Source organism: Lissotriton helveticus, chromosome 6 (assembly GCF_964261635.1).
Source record: "Lissotriton helveticus chromosome 6, aLisHel1.1, whole genome shotgun sequence".
Classification (NCBI taxonomy): Eukaryota; Metazoa; Chordata; class Amphibia; order Caudata; family Salamandridae; genus Lissotriton; species Lissotriton helveticus.
This window is the reverse complement of record NC_136067.1, coordinates 1,637,911,980-1,637,931,739: the sequence shown is the minus strand read 5'-3', so window position 1 is coordinate 1,637,931,739 and position 19,760 is coordinate 1,637,911,980. Positions and strand designations below refer to the sequence as shown.

General features: G+C 44.4%; 1 protein-coding gene across 1 annotated transcript in view; it reads right to left on the bottom strand.

The window, feature by feature from the left end:
* Nucleotides 1-18,064, bottom strand: part of ACYP2 (acylphosphatase 2) — a 760,277-nt gene extending 742,213 nt beyond the window's left edge. Inside the window, exon 1 of the mRNA XM_078649480.1 lies at nt 17,915-18,064. Coding sequence (XP_078505606.1) covers nt 17,915-18,044 — 130 coding nt within the window. The 5' untranslated portion in view covers nt 18,045-18,064. The remainder of the gene's footprint in view (nt 1-17,914) is intronic.
* Between the last annotated feature and the right edge of the window lie 1,696 nt (nt 18,065-19,760).

Sequence of the window (19,760 nt, the reverse complement as noted above, 5' to 3'; positions counted from 1 at the left end):
TCCACCACCTCCCTCGGGCTAAATTAATAAACATGCCAGTGGCGTGTGGACCCTTGGGCCCCAGTGACCACCACCTCCCCGTGACCCAATACAAATTTAATAACTGGGTGGGGAGCCCTCTCCGGTGCCAAAATCGACCACCTTCCCGGGGCCACCCCGTGCATACTACAGAAGGGGGCTGCGCCCCCCCCCCCCTCCTTGTGGAGCCATTAATGGTCCTGGGACTGCCACGCCCCTAGGGCCGGCTCCTGCTATCTCCCAAGGTGCCCACACTCATGTGATAGCAGTTGGCTTTTGCTTGGCGGGAGTTGTGAAAGCTCCAGACAAGCGAGAGCAACACTAACTCTGCTCCCAGAAAGCGGGAGCTGTCAAACTGCTCCCGCTTGCTGAGAGTGCAGTTTTTATATGTTTCCCTGCCCGTGTGCAAGAAAACAGATGAAAGATTGCTTCAGCATGCAAAGAGCTGCATATGTATCACCTCCCTGCGCAGGGGAGCAATGCCGGTTCCGGCAGGAGCCGGGAACACGGCTGGGACTGCTGTGGCATTAAGGCTCCCCCTCGGTCCCCATCAAAGCACACTGAGTGCCCTGGGTGGGGCCAGGGAAATCAGCCCAGGGAGGGGGGCTGCGCTGCACCGCTCCCCCATCATCTTTTGGCCAGACCTTGGGGGATGGGGTCCCTGAGGCCGAAATCGGCCCAGGTGGGGGTGACATCAGTGATGTTATGAGTGATGTCACTGACCATGTCATGAGTGATGTAATATGTGAGGTCATAAGCAGTGCAGTGCGGGGGAATAGAAGAAAGAAAAGGTACTTGCTAAAACATGATAACCAAAGCATCCCACCCTACCTAGCAAGCCATGGAATATGTTTTGATCGGAATCTGACAGATGATGCATCTAAATAAATAAGAGGTATAGTGATCTACAACATTTAAAGCTATGAATAAAACCAGTACTGAAAATCGCTGGAACTCAAGCAGTGCGCGTACTTCGAAAGCGTGACTTTCGTTCTTGTTTGATAACAAGTAGACGGAGGGTAGCCAAATTCAAACAATTTGCGAAGGCGTTTTTTGGTGGAACATGAACGAAAAAGTAAAACTAATTTTAAAATTGGAATGTGGCAGGTATTTCAAAAAAGGTAAATTGTCCGGATTGGAATCGATTTATCAATCAATATGATATTTGTCTATTACAAGAGACATGGGCAAGCAAGAGTTAACTAAGCAGGGGTTCCATGCGGTGAATAATTTAGCACTTATTGGTCCTAGAGGGAGACCATTTGGGGGTCTATCCATCTTTATCGCGTCCCATTTGGGCTGCGTAGTCTCCCAAATCATCACCCCTACAATAGACTTACAATGTCTAGTATTATCGTTCCCTAGTGATTTTACCCTGATCCTAGTCAATGTTTACTCTCGCCCTACTAGATTAGGGAGCGAATCACCCACAGTGGCTGCCCTGGATGATTTTCTACACTCAGTAGCGGGAAAGGGTTCATTGATTGTGGTCGGCAATTTTAACTGCCAGTTTTAACCGCTACCTGGTTTAATTGATAGTATCTCTAGAGAGGAGGATGCTCAGTGGTCTATCCCAGATCTCACAACTCCACCGATTAAAGCATGGACCCCTCTTGTATTTCAAAATAACTCCCTGACCCTCGCACACTCCTTAAGAGCTTGTAATGGCCGTGCACAGTCCGACTTACTTGGGCGCCCTACTTATAATTGCCCCGGTAGTAATTCCCGCATCGACTATATTCTGATCGAGGCAAGAGCTTGGCATTCTCTAGAAGATTTTGTGGTTACTGTCCGTCAAGACAGTGACCACAATGCTCTAACGCTCTTCTTTAGGCTTCCATTATCCAACTCCTGTAGCCACCCTAATGAGGCAATTCCTAACCCTCCCCTTCTCACTAATGATAGGAGACGCTTAAAATGGCCAACGATCAGTAAATCCCCAGAGAAAATGACATCTACTTATGATGCCATCTGTAAAGCACTCTCCGATCTTTCTCTTGCCCTTGTTGAGAACCAAGAAAGGAGGATGATTTCTATCATACGGGTACATATGACTTTGGTGACTACTCTAGCCGATCTCTTTAATCCTGTGGTAACTAATTCAAGAAAATCCCAGAAGGCCTTATCATGGTTCAACTCTAAATGCAAGGGGGCCAAATCTGCACTTTTGGAGTCTCTAAAAAGTGGCAATAGGGCCTTAGTGAAGTCTAGGCGAACTGACTATAAAGAAGTGATAAGGGAGGCAAAACAAACCTGGGAATTAGAAAAGTGGGAAAGTATTAAAGAGGCCCTAAATAAAAGGGACATGAGGGATTTTTTGGGCTATAGTTAGCTCAGACACTAAATGGGGCCTAGTGGCAGATGATCCTAATATAGCACCGGAACAGTGGATAGATCACTATCAGAAACTCAATGCACCTCTAACCTCCCCTAACCAGGACTTTATTTATCCAAAGGAGAGTATCATTCCTATAACATATAACGAGGTGGAATCAGCCATAAATAAGCTACTGCTGGGCAAAGCCCCCGGTTTAGATAAAATCCCCGGGGACCTTTACAAGGACCAACCAGAAATATGGATCCCCTACTTTCTGCAATTGTTTAATGCTATAATTAACGGCGCCCCCATTCCTGGGACATGGGCTGGCGCAGAAATAATTCCAATTTTTAACAAGCATTTGCAATGCAACGGTCTCGGCTTTAGTGAAGCTTAAGCAATTCTGTTTGTAATTAGGTAGCTTTTAGCTTTGCTTTTATTAGTGTGTTTTTAACATTTATGTACATACCATGCATATGTATGTATATGTATGGATGCATTAATATTGGTATTTATATAGATATGCAGATGTTTATATATGTTTATATCTGTATGTGTATATTATATATATATATATATACACACATACATATGCATATATATGCATGTTATGTACATGAAAGTTTTACAAACAGTAATAAAAGTAAAGCTAAAAAGCCACCTGTTTACAAACAGAATTGCTTTAAGTGTAATAAAGATGAGACCTATTGCATTGACCCTGCAGGGTGGCTGCGACAATGCGGGCCAGAGCAGCCTGTCGTTAAAAACAGAAGGGTGAAATACTGAAACAATGTGCGCTAGTCGGGACAGGCCTTCCCATTGTGTGTTGCGCTTTTCACACACTGTATTCATATCGCGATACCGCTGTGTGTTGGCGCCGCCAACCTGTTCTTCCAGACATGCCCGAAGCTGCCAAGAACTGCTTGGAGTTCGGGCAAAAAACTGTGTCCAGGTTTGAAAGGACCATGCATCGTGCACATCTCTCGTGTATGGCGCCTCGAGGTACATACCGAGGCACAGGTGTTGCGTGGCTGCATTCTTTTTGAATGGACTGGTGTCTCGTGGCTGGATTAGTTTTGAATGGACTGGCGTCACGTGGCTGGATTAGTTGTGAATGGACTGCCGTCACGTGGCTGGATTAGTTTTAAATGGACTGGTGTCACGTGGCTGGATTAGTTTTGAATGGACTGGCGTCACGTGGCTGGATTAGTTTTTAATGGACTGGCGTCACGTGGCTGGATTAGTTTTAAATAGACTGGCGTCATGTGGCTGGATTCGTTTTGAATGGACTGGTGTTGCATGGCTGGATTTGTTTTGAATGGACTGGTGTTGCGTGGCTGGATTCGTTTTGAATGTACTGGTGCTGCATGGCTGGATTCGTTTTGAATGGACTTGTGTTGTGTGGCTGGATTTGTTTTGAATGTACTGGTGTTGCATGGCTGAATTCGTTTTGAATCTACTAGTGTTGCATGGCTGGGTTCATTTTGACTGATCCGGTGTGGAATGTCTGGGTTCTTTGTGAATGGTCTGGTGTTGCGTGGTAGGATGCTTTATGAATGAACTAGTTTCTGCTCTAGTTCAGCGGCCAGCAAGAAGGCATGTGCGTCATAAGGGTGGGTACCATAATGTTCTAGACCTGGATACCTCTGCAGTTCCCATAAGGCCTATGCAAGATGGCCCCTGAAAACGCCTGCTCGCCGGGCCCTCCTTGTGCAGCACCTGGTCTCCTAGTCTGACCGGAGGTGAGCGGTGCCTTGTACTGATAACCCTGGGTTATCTGTGGCTGCTCTTCTCAATCCATGCTGGAGTCTGCGAGTTTATTGGTCGTGTTAACCAGTGAATCCGTCTGTGTATTTCAAACAGATGTGACCATCTCCTGCTTTTTGACATAAACTTTATGGCCTGATTTCCACCTAAGCTCCCACATTCAGACCGTGCCCTTTCCACAACAATTTTGAAATGTGGTTGTTTCCATGAGTCTGCTGTTTGTTGTAGAGTAGCCTGGGGAGGCGAGGGAGGGGAGAAAGAGCGTGGAGTCCTTAAATGTGACATTTAAAATTAGGTAGTAGTATTATGACGTAACATTGATTTGTTTCCAGTTGGCCCCTGATACAAACTATTTTGATACCTATTACTTTTAACTTGAATTTAAGGTACAGCGTCACGTTTGCTTTTACTCCAGAGAGGTTTGTCCTTTTTAGAGCCCGTGTTTGGTGTTGGGAGTTTGTAAACTGAAAACCCCAGAAACACAGCTGTGGATTGGAAGTGCTGAGAAGACTAACGTCTTCACACTATTAGTTGTCATATGAATGTGCATTATTATCGCACTCTGCGCAGGGCGTTCACAGAAACACAGAAACTGATGACGCTAACCACTATTCATTTCCTATCCTGCAATTCTGGCCTGAGATGAAAGAGACCTTTATGTAAAGATGATCTGGGGCAATTAACACCTATTAATGCCCGGCAGCGTTAATGCCATAAGGCTACTAACATAACTCTCACCTCGACCCATGCCTGATTAATATCCCTGCTTCACAATCTCATTGACTTTAAAGAGGCAGTAAAGAGTTGTTCGCAGAAGCATTTTGATTGGCTGATGCAGGTATCCGTTCACCATACAGAGTTCTGATATGGAAACTTAATCCGTCACTAGTCCTGATCTCTGTGTACTTTTACCTGAATGAATACATGTATGTTTGAGTACAACAGGCTATAGAGGTAGGGGGTAGGGGGTAGAAACCTCCCCCACACGGGCTTCTGTTCGCTTGTGTGTGAGTAACGGACGCTGCACACGAGCACGGTTGGAAGGAACATCAGCCCATATGTTTTCTGTATGAATGAGGGCACAGGGGGAGGGGGGACAGTTGTGATTGGAGACAGCAGCAGTGTGTGCAACTATCACTACCGTTAGCACGCTATAGCAACCGGGTGAAAACAGCAGTAAATATTATCAGCGCCGCGTGCCCCTCTGCAGACTCCCCCTGCATTCCAGAGAGGCGCGCGACGCGATCATGTCTGCCCTGCGATGTTGTGGAGACAAGACCTGGCCGCGCGCACAACGTTATCCTATGGGGAAACGCTGCGCGCGGCCAGGTCTTGTCTCCCTTCGGCGTCTCAGACTGCTGAGACGCCGACAATAGTTCTCGGCGAGAAAGCGCTTTCAGCGCGTTATAGCCGAGCCCTAAAAAGGGCTCCCCACTTCTCCCAGTTAACTACCGCCCGATTAGTCTGATAGATGTCAGTCAAAAACTCTTTGCCCGTATCATCTTAGTCAGGGTACAGGCATGGATTGAGGATCAACAGATACTCAGCCCATACCAGGCGGGCTTTAGGGAGAAAACTTCCACGGTGGACCAATTGTTACGACTTCTACTTCTTTATTGGAAAACCGTGAGGGTAGAGGGTGGCAGCCTCAACCTAATTTTCGTTGACCTTAAACACGCCTTTGACTTGGTACCTCGACAGACTCTTTGGGCGGTACTTCTTGAAATGGGGCTTCCCCCTCCCCTGCTTGGAGTCATACAGAGACTGCATTTAGACAATTTTGCTCAAGTTAGGAGTGGCAAATTGGGCAATTTGACACCTAGGTTCCCCGTCAGTAGAGGAGTCAGGTAGGGGTGAGTCCTGGCACCCACGCTTTTCTCCCTCTACGTAAATGGACTGATTACTCACCTAAGGGGTTCCAAAGACATTGACGCCTCCAAACTTAACAATGAACAGGTGGTGGTGCTAATGTTCGCGGACGATACCCTCCTGTTGTCAAAGTCCCCGATGGGAATTCAACATGCCCTGGATAGCTTTTCTGAATTTTGCCAGCTGAGAGGTCTGGAAATCAACACACAAAAGACTAAATACATGATTTGCAACCCTCCAAAATCCTCCTGTCTGAGTCCCCATTTAAATGGTGTTAACCTAGATAGGGTAACCGTTTTTGAATATTTAGGGGTTACCCTACCGGATAATATGGATTGGTGTCCCCAGCTAGCCAAGGCAAAATTACGCCTTACCCTGTTATGTGGTGGTATCCTTAGAACCCTAAGGCCTCTACCATAAAACCCATTGCCCCCATCATGAAAATCTATAGAGCTCAAGCTCGGGGTGCAATTTTATATGGGGCCGAACTATGGGGCCATTCTAAGATCAAGGACATCTCCACAGTCGAAAACTAATTTTTTAGATCCCTACTGGCCAGTACTCCCTGAATTCCCCTTAAAATGGATCTTGGCATTAGATCTGTACAAGACGAAGTTGCGTTGAGGCCATTACTTTATTGGCGTGGGCTCTGGGTAACTCCGGAGCTGGCCTGCTATAAAAACGAAGTCAAACCATTATTGGGCCTACCAGGTACTGCTGGAATGCCTTGGTTCGCTCATATAAAAAATATGAGTGTAATTCTCGGTATCCCAGCTTTCTGGTATAACCCAGAACTAGCTGTTTCCAACCTGTCACGTATTGACCTGGTTAACCCCTTGACCGCGGCGAAAATTCCACCGCGGTGCGGGTGATTTACGATGTGGGCGTGGTTCGGACGGCCCACGGCCGTCCTCCGCACACGCCCACCGTGACGTCGGACGGCCGCCGGCCGTCCAACGCATCGAAGGGGTTAACTTGTATAGGGCTAACAGACTGCTGTTACACACACCACCGGGATGGGCAGACTGACCTCAGAATTTTTTTATATCAAAATGGAGTATAAATTTGAGGATTTTTTGGACTATATTGAACCATGGGCAGCAAGAAAACTTTATGTCCAATTCAGGCTCGGTACCCTTCCCCTCAGGGCCGTGACTGCAAAATGGTCCCTTAACACTCCATCTGAATGTCCAACCTGTGATGTTACAATTGAAAACGAAACCCATGTTCTGTTATTTTGCCCAACATACAAATGTATTAGGAAACGCTGGCTTGTACAAGTATGCCGCAACTTAGGCTTTGTAAACTACAAGGATGCCTACAGAGTACTGAAATCTGATACCTCTATCCCAGTAGTATTTTCGGTATCACGCTTCTGGTACGCTGTATGGCGGAGGCGATGGTCTTACATTAAGTCTACCAACACTCTCAGCTACAAAACAGATAGCCTTGTATAGCTCCTGCCAATCCCTCTTTTTAATATAATGAGCTGTCACATCGTGTGTGTAATCATAAAATGTTTTTTAATAATGTTTTTATATGCAACATCTTTTATGGTCATCACCGAAATAAAGATCAATTTGACTGACGAAACTAATACAAGAAAAGTATCTCCGAAGTACAGCTGTAAACTGCATCCCCTCTAACTGGTCGATGCGAAAGCCGAACAGCGGTAATATAAATATTTTCGCAGTTTTTCACAATTCTTTGATGTGGACCTCTGGCAAGCTTAGCATGTTCTGATTAAACGTATCAAAGTTCAGGCGTTAACAAAAAAAAGTATACTCGTTTGCCAAGCTGCTCAGCGTGAACTTCCTAATTTATAAGTCGTTTAAGCGGATTTTCCCATTGGGAGTTCGAGGTGTCTTCTGGAGTTCAAATGAATTTATTGTAAAAAAAAAACACGGGTCACGGTGGGAGCATTCCACGGGAATGAAATCAGCTGCCGCAATTGAGTGGAAAAAAAGGCAGCCACAGATCCTTCAATGGATGTAGCATGTAGCGCCATCCTGTGGACAATGCTTGTACTGCGAAACAGAAATTTGCTACAACGAGGATTCTCTATTTGCAAGGTCCTTAAATAATGCAGTTGGGTTGTATTCACCTCAGATGTCATTCATCAAGGTTAAAAGGTAGCTTAATGTTAATTTTGCCTTTAATCCCCTGTACTATCGACCTCCAGGGTTTCCTTTAGTCATGGAGAATGGATAATATAAGAGCAACATTCCCTCAAAATGTAGAATGTAATATTATTGAATGATACTGATGTATGAATACCTCGAATGAATAAAAGGCTGAATCACTGAGAAAAATCAAAAAGTAATGGGTGGCATGTTTGCAATATTTTCAGCCAAAGGTAGTTACTCTCGTCCACATATCCACAGTATGTATATGCAAAATACATATTGATAAAATGCTTTCCTATTTAAAGTTAACATATATGGCTGTTCCACGTGATCCAAGAATATCTCTAATGATAAACTGACAAGAGAAAAATAAGAGAGCGAGGAGAGAATAAAAGGCCAGTTATAATAAGGGTCTTATTTAGAGTAAATAAAATCCCTATCCTCAGTGGGATTGAAAACAGCCCCCTGAAAGTTGAGGACTGCATGTAGAACAAGCGTGGAAAGGACAGTCCCACCTGAAACTGGCGGTGGAAGGTTTGGCGTGCTTCACACTGTGTCCTGGACACGGCGTGATGATGTACATAAGCAGCTATCAAGAACCTACCTCGAGAAAGAGACAGGTTGCATTCAACGGTTGGGCCACTGCAGCTAGGATGACTTCACTTTCAGAACACCTGCTTGCAATCCTCCCACACCTGCTTGCGCCTGTGATTTTCGGTACATGCTCCCTCAGTTACTTATAAGTACTGTCCTCAGGCTCACTGCCCTAAGCTTCCAAGTGTCTCTTTTACCTTTCTTGCTGTCTTCGGTCTGGCCCAGCCTACCCCAGCTCTGTGCCACTGGAAACTGGCATTCTTTGTCCATTCCCGTCCCCTTAATAAGTACCTTTAAGGAAGTCATTCCAGGACTGAGATATTGGAGCATTAAAGATGATCAGTATGAGGGTAGCCTGCTTTATCTTCCCATCTGGAAATTCACTCTTATGCTTTCAGGGCACCTCACACAATTCTAGTCTAGAAAGAGAGGGCTACATTTCTACATTGCCTCCCAAAATCGTTGCCTTTGCTCCTAGCTGTTGATGTGTCGTTCGTCTCTGGCTTCTCATATCCTTATCTTTGATGCAAGTACAAGCCCTTCTTTAAGGCAGTCATGCCCTTGACAAAGTAACATACAATGTTGCGGGTGGAAGATAAAACTGGATGTTTTTATGTGCTTTACAAGGATTACTTATTTGATGTAAATATACACATCGCTTTACTGTGGTTTGTACAATTTATAATTAGAAACCCCCAATCAATTCCCAAATAACCCAACATTATGGCTGTCATATAGTAATTAGTAAATCACCGTCAGGCTGAGATTGGTGTGACAGAGGAGCACTTCATTATGACGTACGAAGGTTCCATGTTTGAATGTCGGAACCGTTGAGGGAGCTGTGCCTGGCTGTGATGGAGCCGGGTGTCTCGTTCTGTGTGTGAATAAACTGACGAGAACATCGATGTGGGTGAAGTGACATTTTTATGTATTCACAATGGCACATATGGATAAATGAAGGACTGCTTTCTGTCTTCCAACTCTTCGAGGAAGGCTGCCTTATACCTTTCCCAATTGTGATAGTTTTCTATGACCTACCAGTCAATGAAGAAAAAAACAATCTGAAAATTACTATTTTCATCAACAAAATGTTAGCCTCAATAAGTAACAATAACAAAACCTCACTGCTTTCTATTCAATAAACACAACTACCCTATCTGCCTCTTCAGGATACAATAAGATCAGTCTTCTGGGCAATTTTATCCATACCTGACTCTTTAGAGCCCTATGCCTCATTCGACTGTAAGACTGAAATTATTTGGAATAGAGGAATTATTCGATCTCATAGATCAATCTGGTCCTCTAATAAATTAAAACCAAACCGATTTACTTAGGGACGACCAATGCTGGAAATGTATTTCTCTGAATTCCAATATAGCGCACATGCTCCTCCAATTTCACCAAAATGTTCACTGTTCAATCTAAGATCTCTAATGAGATAAGCTTCATCATAAACCCAAATACTTACATTTCTCTCAAAGGTCTTCTGTTAGTATCCTTGTCTCCAAATAAGTTTCTTGACAACGTTAACTGCTTGCTGGCCTTCTAAGAGCGACTGCCATGCAACAGATACTCACTCATTGGAAAGACCCAGATCCCCCGAAATATACACAGTGGTGGAATGTAATATGCTCTGCTCAGGGGATGGAAACCAATCTTGCAAAATTTGATTCAACCTGATATTATTGAAATAAATTATGAATGCTGTTTACGACCATCTCTCCAAGTAACTATTTTCAAGGTGAATTGTGAACTCTAACCCACGGACTCCATACTTAAACTTCAGATTCCGCTCCACTGTTTTAGATCTCATGTCCCATAAAACGTGCCTAATCACTGGCTTGCTGAGTAATAAGGATTAATGGGAATTATAATGAATTTTAAAAAAACATATAACAATGAAAAATAGCTTGTTAAAGATGTTTGATGTAGAAATCTATATAACTATTTCTGTGTCATACAGCCTATGACTCATGAACACACTTCACTCCGTACTCGGTAACATGTACTTACAATGTAGTGACAGAACTGAGCACATTAGGAATCAGGATTTGAAAGGAAAAGTACTCGGCAGAGAGATAATCCACTACTGCATTGTCAACAAAGCACCCACAGCTTGACACATATGCTTGAGGGTTTGGCAGCTTTGTACATTATGGGATGTAAAGACAGACGTGATCACAGAGTCATTCATGGGCAACAAACGCCAACCCCAAAACATGAGTGGGTGCACTTAGGTTAAGCAGCCTAGAAATGGCTCTTGAGGCTGAAATTTCTGTATTTGCAGCACTATTGTGTGATTTTAGCAAACACACCCAGTCATTGCCTTTCATTTTCACAATAATGACCACAAGGATGTAATATATTGTATGCCGCCATCCGCTACAAGCTTTGAATTAACAGAATTTGGGACGCTGCCATGTGCCTGGGACAACGCATCGCAACTTGACCCTTAAGGAAGGAGAGCATGCGGGCATTAAATCCCAGGAAAAGGGAAAAGAGTGTTATTTTGCACAACTGTATAGGGTTTGGTGTATAACAACGCATGAAGAGTGATACATTTCCATGCATTGCACAACGGAGAACCAAGGTAGGCTCAGGGGAAACTGTTCCTAGCAGGGAGCTGTGCAAGTATAAAGGTAGGATATTGATGACTTTAGAGACCAGGTGTTTGGGGGGGGGGTGGATTAGGGCACAAAACTGTTGTCTTTATCGGATGTGGTTTAAGGAGGTATATCATGCTGGTAACCAAGTGAAATAGAGGTGTTGTGTATTATAGAGAGGGTAGAACACTGGTGATCTTAGAAGACTGGTATGGGGAAACTATTATGCCAACACCATTAATAGAGCCACCAAAGGCGGGAAATTTCTTTTCAAAGGCATCAAGCACTGTATCAAGAACATACTATACTAACCGAGAGAACACTCCACGGATTATTAAAATGCACGCTTCTTTGAGGAGAAAATTGAAAAAAAGAAACATCAGTGCTACTAGACAACAATGCATCACCCCAATGCCCCTCTTTAACCACCAAAGTGATACCACTACACTCTAAACATTAACTACCACTCGGGAATTTTAGATTCCTTCAAGGTCAAGTCATTGTTCCATTATCAATAATAAAGTTAATCATCTGTGAAGCACCCATGCTTCTGCTAAGCCTGAACACATCCCTCACCCAAGACACCATCTTGGTGCCTTAGGTCAAAACCGGACACATCCTTCAGCTGCTAAAGAAAGCCAACGAATGACCCCAGATGCCACGCCTACTAATGCCTAATTAACAACCTCCCCTTCTTGGTTAGGGTCATTGGAGAAATCAGTCACAAGCCAGCTACCGAAGTGTGGCAACACCCTGCTCCAGGACCACTGGTTTAGATTCCGACAACTGTGCAACACAGAGACAGCAACCATGACCCCTGTTCACCTTATCTTCAAACTCTCTGCAGCATTTGGAGCATCGAACCATGCTCAGCACAACTGACACAGAAATGTGGTTGAATATCGTCCTGTGGTGAATTGCCCCCTACCTGATCGACCAGTACTAGTATATTTGAATAGAAAACTGAAGAAGTGACTGCATATCCTGGAACTAAGGTTTACCCAAGGTTAGGTCCTGTCACTGATCATATTCAACCTGTATATAGAAATATTTGGGTGTATTCCTACCTGGTAAGAACATCACGATCGATCAATATCTACAGCTCCACATGAAGGAGACATCTGACAGCAACATTGACTACCCAAAGAACTGCCTACCTACCAAGCAAGCCTGGATTTCAAAAGTTTACTTTAAATTGAACCACGTGGAAATGAAGCACCAACAAAAGCAGATAGGCTAGCTCATGGCAATGAACCTCAATGCATCCCTCCTGAACTGCTGGCTAAATACTTCTCACATTCCACTTCAGAAGTGGTCTCAGCCTCAATACTAAAAAAATATCCCCAAAATTCAAATTACTTGGCACCCATCCAACAGCTCATTAAAGAGTGGGGTGAAGTAATGGGCCCAATATGAAGCTTCTACCTTGAAGAGGGCATTGGGGATTCCATTGGGACCTGCTGCACCTTCTGAATTTAGTTTCTTGATAATTTGTATTAATTGACTTACTTCTGTTAATTTGTCGGAGTTTTTACATTTCGGGGCGATGGGTTTATTATTCGCATCGATGACCTCAAGAACAATCTGCATTTTTTGTTCTGCACGCCTCCTGCTGTCCTTTTTTACTATTTGACTTACTGGAGTTGATTTGAACTTTGGTTCTTTATACATACTTATTATGTGAGCTACCCAATGCTCCTCATTTATCCCTGCGTTTTGATGTCTATTTTCTTTGAGTGTCAGTAAATTTATCTGCTACTAGAAGTGTTTTCCGTTCCGTTGTTTACTGGCCAGAAGGAGTTTATTCCATATTGCGTCTCGATATCTGGTTTTGGCTACTCAACATTTTTTTATATTGTTTTCTGAATTTTTAAGCTCGCTTCTGTTGGGTTTTTCCCCTGTTTTTAACTGGTTTGAGACTGCTCTTATTTCGCGCACTATTAGGCTTTTTTGCTTACGTAGTTCATGATTGAACCAGGGATGGTGACTGCTTGTCCAGGTTGGCTTCCTGTGCAGCTTAGCGGAATATTGACTCTTGTTGTCCACAAAGTTTTCCAATGCAAACATGATCAGTTGAAAAGAGCTGTATGATGGAACAATGCATGCCTGAACAACGCATGCCTGGACCACGCAGTCTTAACTACAACCATGTCTTTAGCATGCATGCCTTTACCACACAATTTCATGGTAAAGACATGATTGGTAAAGGGACATGTGTGCTAAAGATCATACCCCAGCCCTGAAAACTGTCCCTTTTCCTACACCACGAGTCCTAAAAATGAACCCCATGCCCTAAAAACGACCAGACCCCAGCCCACCAGCCCTGATCCTAAAAACTGTCTGGCAACATCCATCAAGTACCCCAACACAGCCCCTCACACCCTGAGAACTAAGACTGCCCCCAGCCCATAAAACTGTACATTTTCCCCTGCCCTGCACTAAGCTCCAAAAACTGTTTCCACAGCCTAAAAACTACCATGACCCCAGCACCCCACCCATAGCCCTAAAAACGGACCCCTAACCCTCTAAACTGCCCCAACCCACCCCCCTGCCCTGAGGTCTAACTGCCCCCAACCCTGAAAACTGTCCCTTCCCCCCCCACGCCCTACAAACTGACCACACACCCTAAAACCTACCCCGACCCCAGCCACCCCTCCCTGAGTCCTAAAAACTGTCCCCTACACCTAAAGTACCCCGACTCAGCCTCCCTGCCCTGAGACCTAACACAGGTCCCTGCCATATAAACAACCCAGAGCCCTAAAAACTATCCTCAACCCGAAAAACGATCCCCCAAGACCCAGCCCCAGCCCCACTTACCTCACTACGTCCTCTTCCTATCCTTCCCCTTCCTGTCTTTCTGTGCCTGCCCATCCACTCTGCATCTAGACCGTGCAATGCCTTATCCGCGCATATGCGTTCTTAAGGCATATGAGTCGTTATGGCAAGCTTGGTTCAGCTTGCAGGGAAACGGCACAAGCAGCTGAGCCCGCGTTGTTAAGGCCGTTTTCCATTGGAGAGATTCAGCAGCTTCCAGCGCTTAATTTGAGCCGGTGGTTTCCGGTGCTCGGCACCTAATTGACAACACCGGGACTTATGACAGCTACCACATGGTGGTGCTGTTTGTGTAATATAGAGAGGCCCACAACACCAGCTGTTTATTAGGCAAATGGTAATTAGAACATCTAATAACTACCTCTCAAGCCATTCTCACAGCTTTGGGGGCCTCAAACACTCTGAATTGTCGCACTTGTAGCTATGTAATCATTAGTAGTTTTGTAAGTACTGTCACTGGCAGCGACAGCAGTGGCAGTGGGTGGTGCAAGCTGGGGTGGCCTCCTGTAAGTGGCCTTGGTACTTTTTTTTGTTTTTTTTACAGATTAAGCCCTGCCAGTTTTGCAGTACAGTGTGTTGCCTTGTGTGTGTGAGGAAGACTTTTGCTCCAAATGACTTTTGCAGATGAGCAACTGTTGCCTTAAAGGTACCTGCAACTGGAAGAGGCGACATACTGCAGTATGTATATACTTTGGTGCATGTTGTCATTTGTAGAGGGACTGGTGCAGCTGGTAGTCCTTTCATGCAATATGCATATTGTAGCACTTACGTCTACTAGTGTGCTAGTGCACCTACCATGGAGTCATAGTTTGCATCGCAACGGGTACCCATGCTTGGTTTTCCTGCAGTCATCCACAGCTGATATCGTGCTCTTCTTTTATCACTTTGGTTTTCTTCAGAGGTACTTTCAAGATGTTTAACAAACTCACCTGGAGCCAAAAATACATAGTTTGGCTGTGAATAGAATTGCTGCTAACTACTGACATACTTTGGCAAAGTGGTTTGCTTTTTCATACAATTAACAGATTTTAACCCTTGCCAGGTGAGCGGATTCAAGCGTGAGAGAGACTCCACAATACCCAACATTTGGGAAGGCCTTCTGGATGACGTCTTTTTTATTGTTTTGTTCTGTTCTGTTACTGATTTGACAGCTACATTCTTGACAGGGCATATTACCAATGGGGTCGCCTTCTGAGAGTTAATGGGAATGCCTTAGTGCTTATCAGACAAAAGGGGAGTGCAGTTCCTAAGGGGTGGAAGGAAGGGGAAGGGGAAAAGACAAAACTTTTGTCATGTTGCCCTCACACACCCGAGAGGTGTCATGCTTCATCATTGGGCCTTGCTCCTCGTCAATGCTTGACGGGCTCACTGTTTCCAGGGCTCTTTGTCGGAGATCTTTTTTGGAGAAGCCGTTGGGTGCGTGTGGGTAAGGGGGCAATGTGGGGTGTGGTGCATGTGTGAAGTGGTCTAAAATAGGTCAGGGTCAGTCCTAGATTCTATAAATTTAATGGTAAGGTAGATACTGCCTAATTAAAAGGAATTTGGACGCCCTGTCGGACTAAAAATGATCCTACCAGGCTGTCACTAGTGTAGGGTCAACATGTTTTTTGCCTAAATGTTCCTAGAGGAATCGGTTGGCACTTCTTCAGGACCTATGTGTGAAAATAAAGTGCATGACTAATTGATAGGCTTCAAGACTTTTTTGGGGGGGTAGCCTAAAGTGGTGCCCTAGTAGTCCTGTACTGCTATAAGAATGGCTTCAGTGGCAGGTCATTGTTAATGTATATTGAATTAATAAACAGCTGTTGTTTTGCTCATACCTAAATTAGACAGACAGCGCCACCATGTGGCAGACTGTCATAAGTGCTGGTGCTGACAATTAAGTGCTGGTGCACAGCACGGAAAACCACCAACTCAAAAAATGCACTGCACATGTGCCTGGGAATGATCGGCCAGCATATGGTCCTAGCTTCCTGTTGTCCCCACCAGAGTAATAACATCTCAATATTGGTGTGGTTGTTTGAGCTGCCAGATGCACAGGGATTGGCAGACATCACCACTTACCTTGCTCTCAGTGTTATTGGCAGGCTTGGAGGCGCCAGTGTCTGGATATTGGCCTCACCAAACTCTAAATGCGAGGCCTCTGTATTTTTCTCTTTCCTCCCTTACTCTCTCTTACTTTTCCATCCTCCTGCCTGCTCCACTGCAAGGTCAGCTCAGCACGCAAAGGGAAGAATAAAGTATGACATGCCGTCAACCACAGTGGGTCTGGTAATGTCCATGCCACTGGAGTCACCCCTCCTGGCTGATCAAGGGTAAATCCCAAAACGGGTCCCAGGATGCTTGTTTCCAGTCCAGATAGGACCAGGCCTGGCAGTTCGTGCTGGACTGTTCCCATCAGGAGCAGGGTCAAGACTTATTTGCATGTGGCTGGGTTTAAACTGGAATGGCATGGGGAGCAAACAAATGATTGATGTAGGCCAAGATCCCTGCGGGGGGTGAATGTTTGACACTGTTCAACATTCCGTCCATCAATTGTTCTTTTTGTATTTGTCAACCACAGTGTCTGTAAGATCTTGCTCTACTCTTGTTCCTCTGCGTGGGAAAAGAGGGAGAGACAAGACTGGCTACTCCTCACCTTCAGCAGGTCATAGGCTCACCCCAACTTGGGCAGCTTAGAAGGCAAGCTGGGCCAATGAGTCAAGGCTGCTGCCGTGATCGGGGACTCACAGCAGTGGAATGAAACATGGGCTCGGCTTGCATGTTACTCTCCTCACAGAGGTCGGTGTAGGGAAAAGAGGAGAGAATGTCACCTTGTGGGATTGCGAAGATGCAATGTAAATGAGGGACAACACATATGTGTATATAGGAGTATCTAACCGAGACTTCCTAAAGCACGTGTGTGTATTTATTGAATTTATGACTTCACCTGGATTAGACTAACTACTCACACTGCTTGAGGGGTATTTGTGACTTCCACTCTAAACATACATACCCATCAGTTAAAAAATGTACGGCAATACAGGACCTACGCAACTAGATTTCTATGTTTTATTAAAGCACGTCGTTGAGAATGGGGCCCACCTCGGCCGTTCTGTGTCTTTATTAAATATAACAATATACAAACACAACTATTTGACAAGTACGTACGTTTTTTGTGTAAAAAGTTTGTATTCCATGCCCAATTTCATTTTATTTTCAGAACTGGTTTGCAGGAGGAAAAGCAGGTGTAGCTGTGCCAACAGTCTCACCCATTTGTACGAGTGTCACAGAAAACATGTCCAATGTGAGGTGTAAGCAGGGAGTAACTACGACTACCAAAATGCAGAGCAAAACTTAAATTGGGTGAATTTCTAACACATTAAATTGGAAAACCTAAGATGTTGGGTGTGACATTTCATTAGGATAAAATCAAACCTCGAGATATTGCTTAAACGAGCGCAAAGAGAACTTCGATTGAAGTAGGGTGCCTGACGTGGAGAAATAACGCACGGTACCGTGCATTAAATATTTAATTTCTACATTAATCACACGCGTTATTAACTATATGTACGGAAAACTGTACATTTAGTTTTTTATACCTCGCCTGTTTTTCATGTTCTGTGCAGCTAGGATAGCACTTCTGTAACCATCAGTAATGAAAAGGATGCCCAAACGCTGCCAAAAGCTGGCGGCTATTTTTGGACCATGCAGCGCTCACATATCCATTTACAAGGGGGACAGCTCCTGAAACAACGCAGAACGAACATACGCAACGCATAGCAATAGAGGCCAATACCAGCACCTACCCTGCACGCGGCCAAACACCTCAAAGTCTACCGAGGCGAGCTTGCGCGCTGTGCCTGCCATGGCCAGACAGGTGAGGAGCAGCGCGAGGAGGAGCTGGAGGCGCTGGAGAGGCGGGCGCGCGGCGCTCATGGACCCAGACGTCAGAGTACCACGCGCGTCAAGCGCAGTGTGTGCTCACAGGGCGGGGCCTAGAGGCGTGTCACCCTGCGGGCAGAGCACTGTCTGAGCAGGGTGCCACAGGGCACTTGAGAAGTGCAGCGTTGCCTTGGCACATAGGCTTCAGGATCATTTATTAACCTGCTTCCCCCAAATGGTGGAGAGTTGGCCGCTAATACCGCATCCCCCATGATTACACCATATAGTATAAGAAAATATATATTAATACGATTATATTGAAAGGGAATTGGTTGAAAGAAAGAGGAGGTTGGGGCATTCCCTATTTTTTGTATTACTACCTGGCTGCGGCTTTTCAATATATGGGTCCATTAGTGATTGGGGATAAAGCAAGACTAGCTCCGTGCCATTCCCCTTCTATATATGAATTTGCTTTGGGAAAGGAGTGCAGAACTGCTGTAACAAAAAAAATTGAGCCTAGTTATTTTAAAAAGACGAAATTCAAGGTTTTAAAATCAGCATACATGGTGTGTGGAGATTAATTAAACGTCAGATAGGAATACCGAATGCAACATTATACACACCTTTTGATGCTTCACACTTGTTACCATCAATATGGCGAGATAATGTGATGTCTAGATGGCGCCTGAAGGGTATCTGCTGGTTTGGCGACATAATTTCTAATGGGTCTTTATTGTCTTTTATGGCCCTACAGGAGAAATACAAAATTCCTGGCTCTGACTACTTTAAGTACCTGCAAATTCACAGCTACATTAATAAATTAAAATCACCTTTAGATAGAATCCCTATTATGGATAGCCTATACAAGAAAACCCCAATTGGCCAATATTATAAACTGTTGCTGGAAACTTGTCTTGATGATTTGGAGATAGTTCAAAGAAAGTGGGCTTCAAAATTTGGAATTGGAATCTGTTAATTTAGCGGAATCAATTAAATTAGCCCATGAAATTCTAATTACAGGGCGCTCTAGATCACAACATTATATGGTAATTTTTGATCTTTATTATACCCCCAGTCAAATCTCGAAATGGCAAACGTCGGTGGGAACCTCTTGTAGTAGATGTGGAGGGATCGCCGCAGATGCAAAACATATGTTTTTCTCATGTTTAAAATTGAAGGAATTGTTTTATTCTATAGAAAATTTTTTGACTATTGTTTTGCAATCGGCAGTCTCCATTAGGGGGAATTAGTCCTGATTGGGGTAACATCCGAAGTAATGCCCATAGAAAGAAAACAATTTTTATTTATATGTATGGCAGTTATTCGCTCTTGTATTACTCGGGAATGGATTAGCATCTCTCCCCCTTCCTTTGAGACCTGGCGGGCAGGATTACTTGCTAAATATAACCTTGAGCTGGCTATATATAAGACCAAGGGGAGGAAGAAAAAGAGTATGGGGTTGAAAATATGGACACCGCTGATGAACTGGGCTAAAGAGTAAAAAATTCATGAGCTAGTCTATGGTATCTGATTATACCTAATTATGGGATGAGCTATATATGCTGTATTATTTGATAATGTGTGAATATCTTAACTCTTTCGCTGTCTATTATTGCATAATGTACTGCTTTGTTTCTTCTACTTGCCTGTATAAAAACACAAAATGTTCAATAAAAAAAAAAAAAGAAAGGGAACTGGTCGGATGAGCGCAGAGCTGATTGGATAGTCGGAAAGACTAATTATTTGATTTGTTCCTGGAGCCGCGGCGGC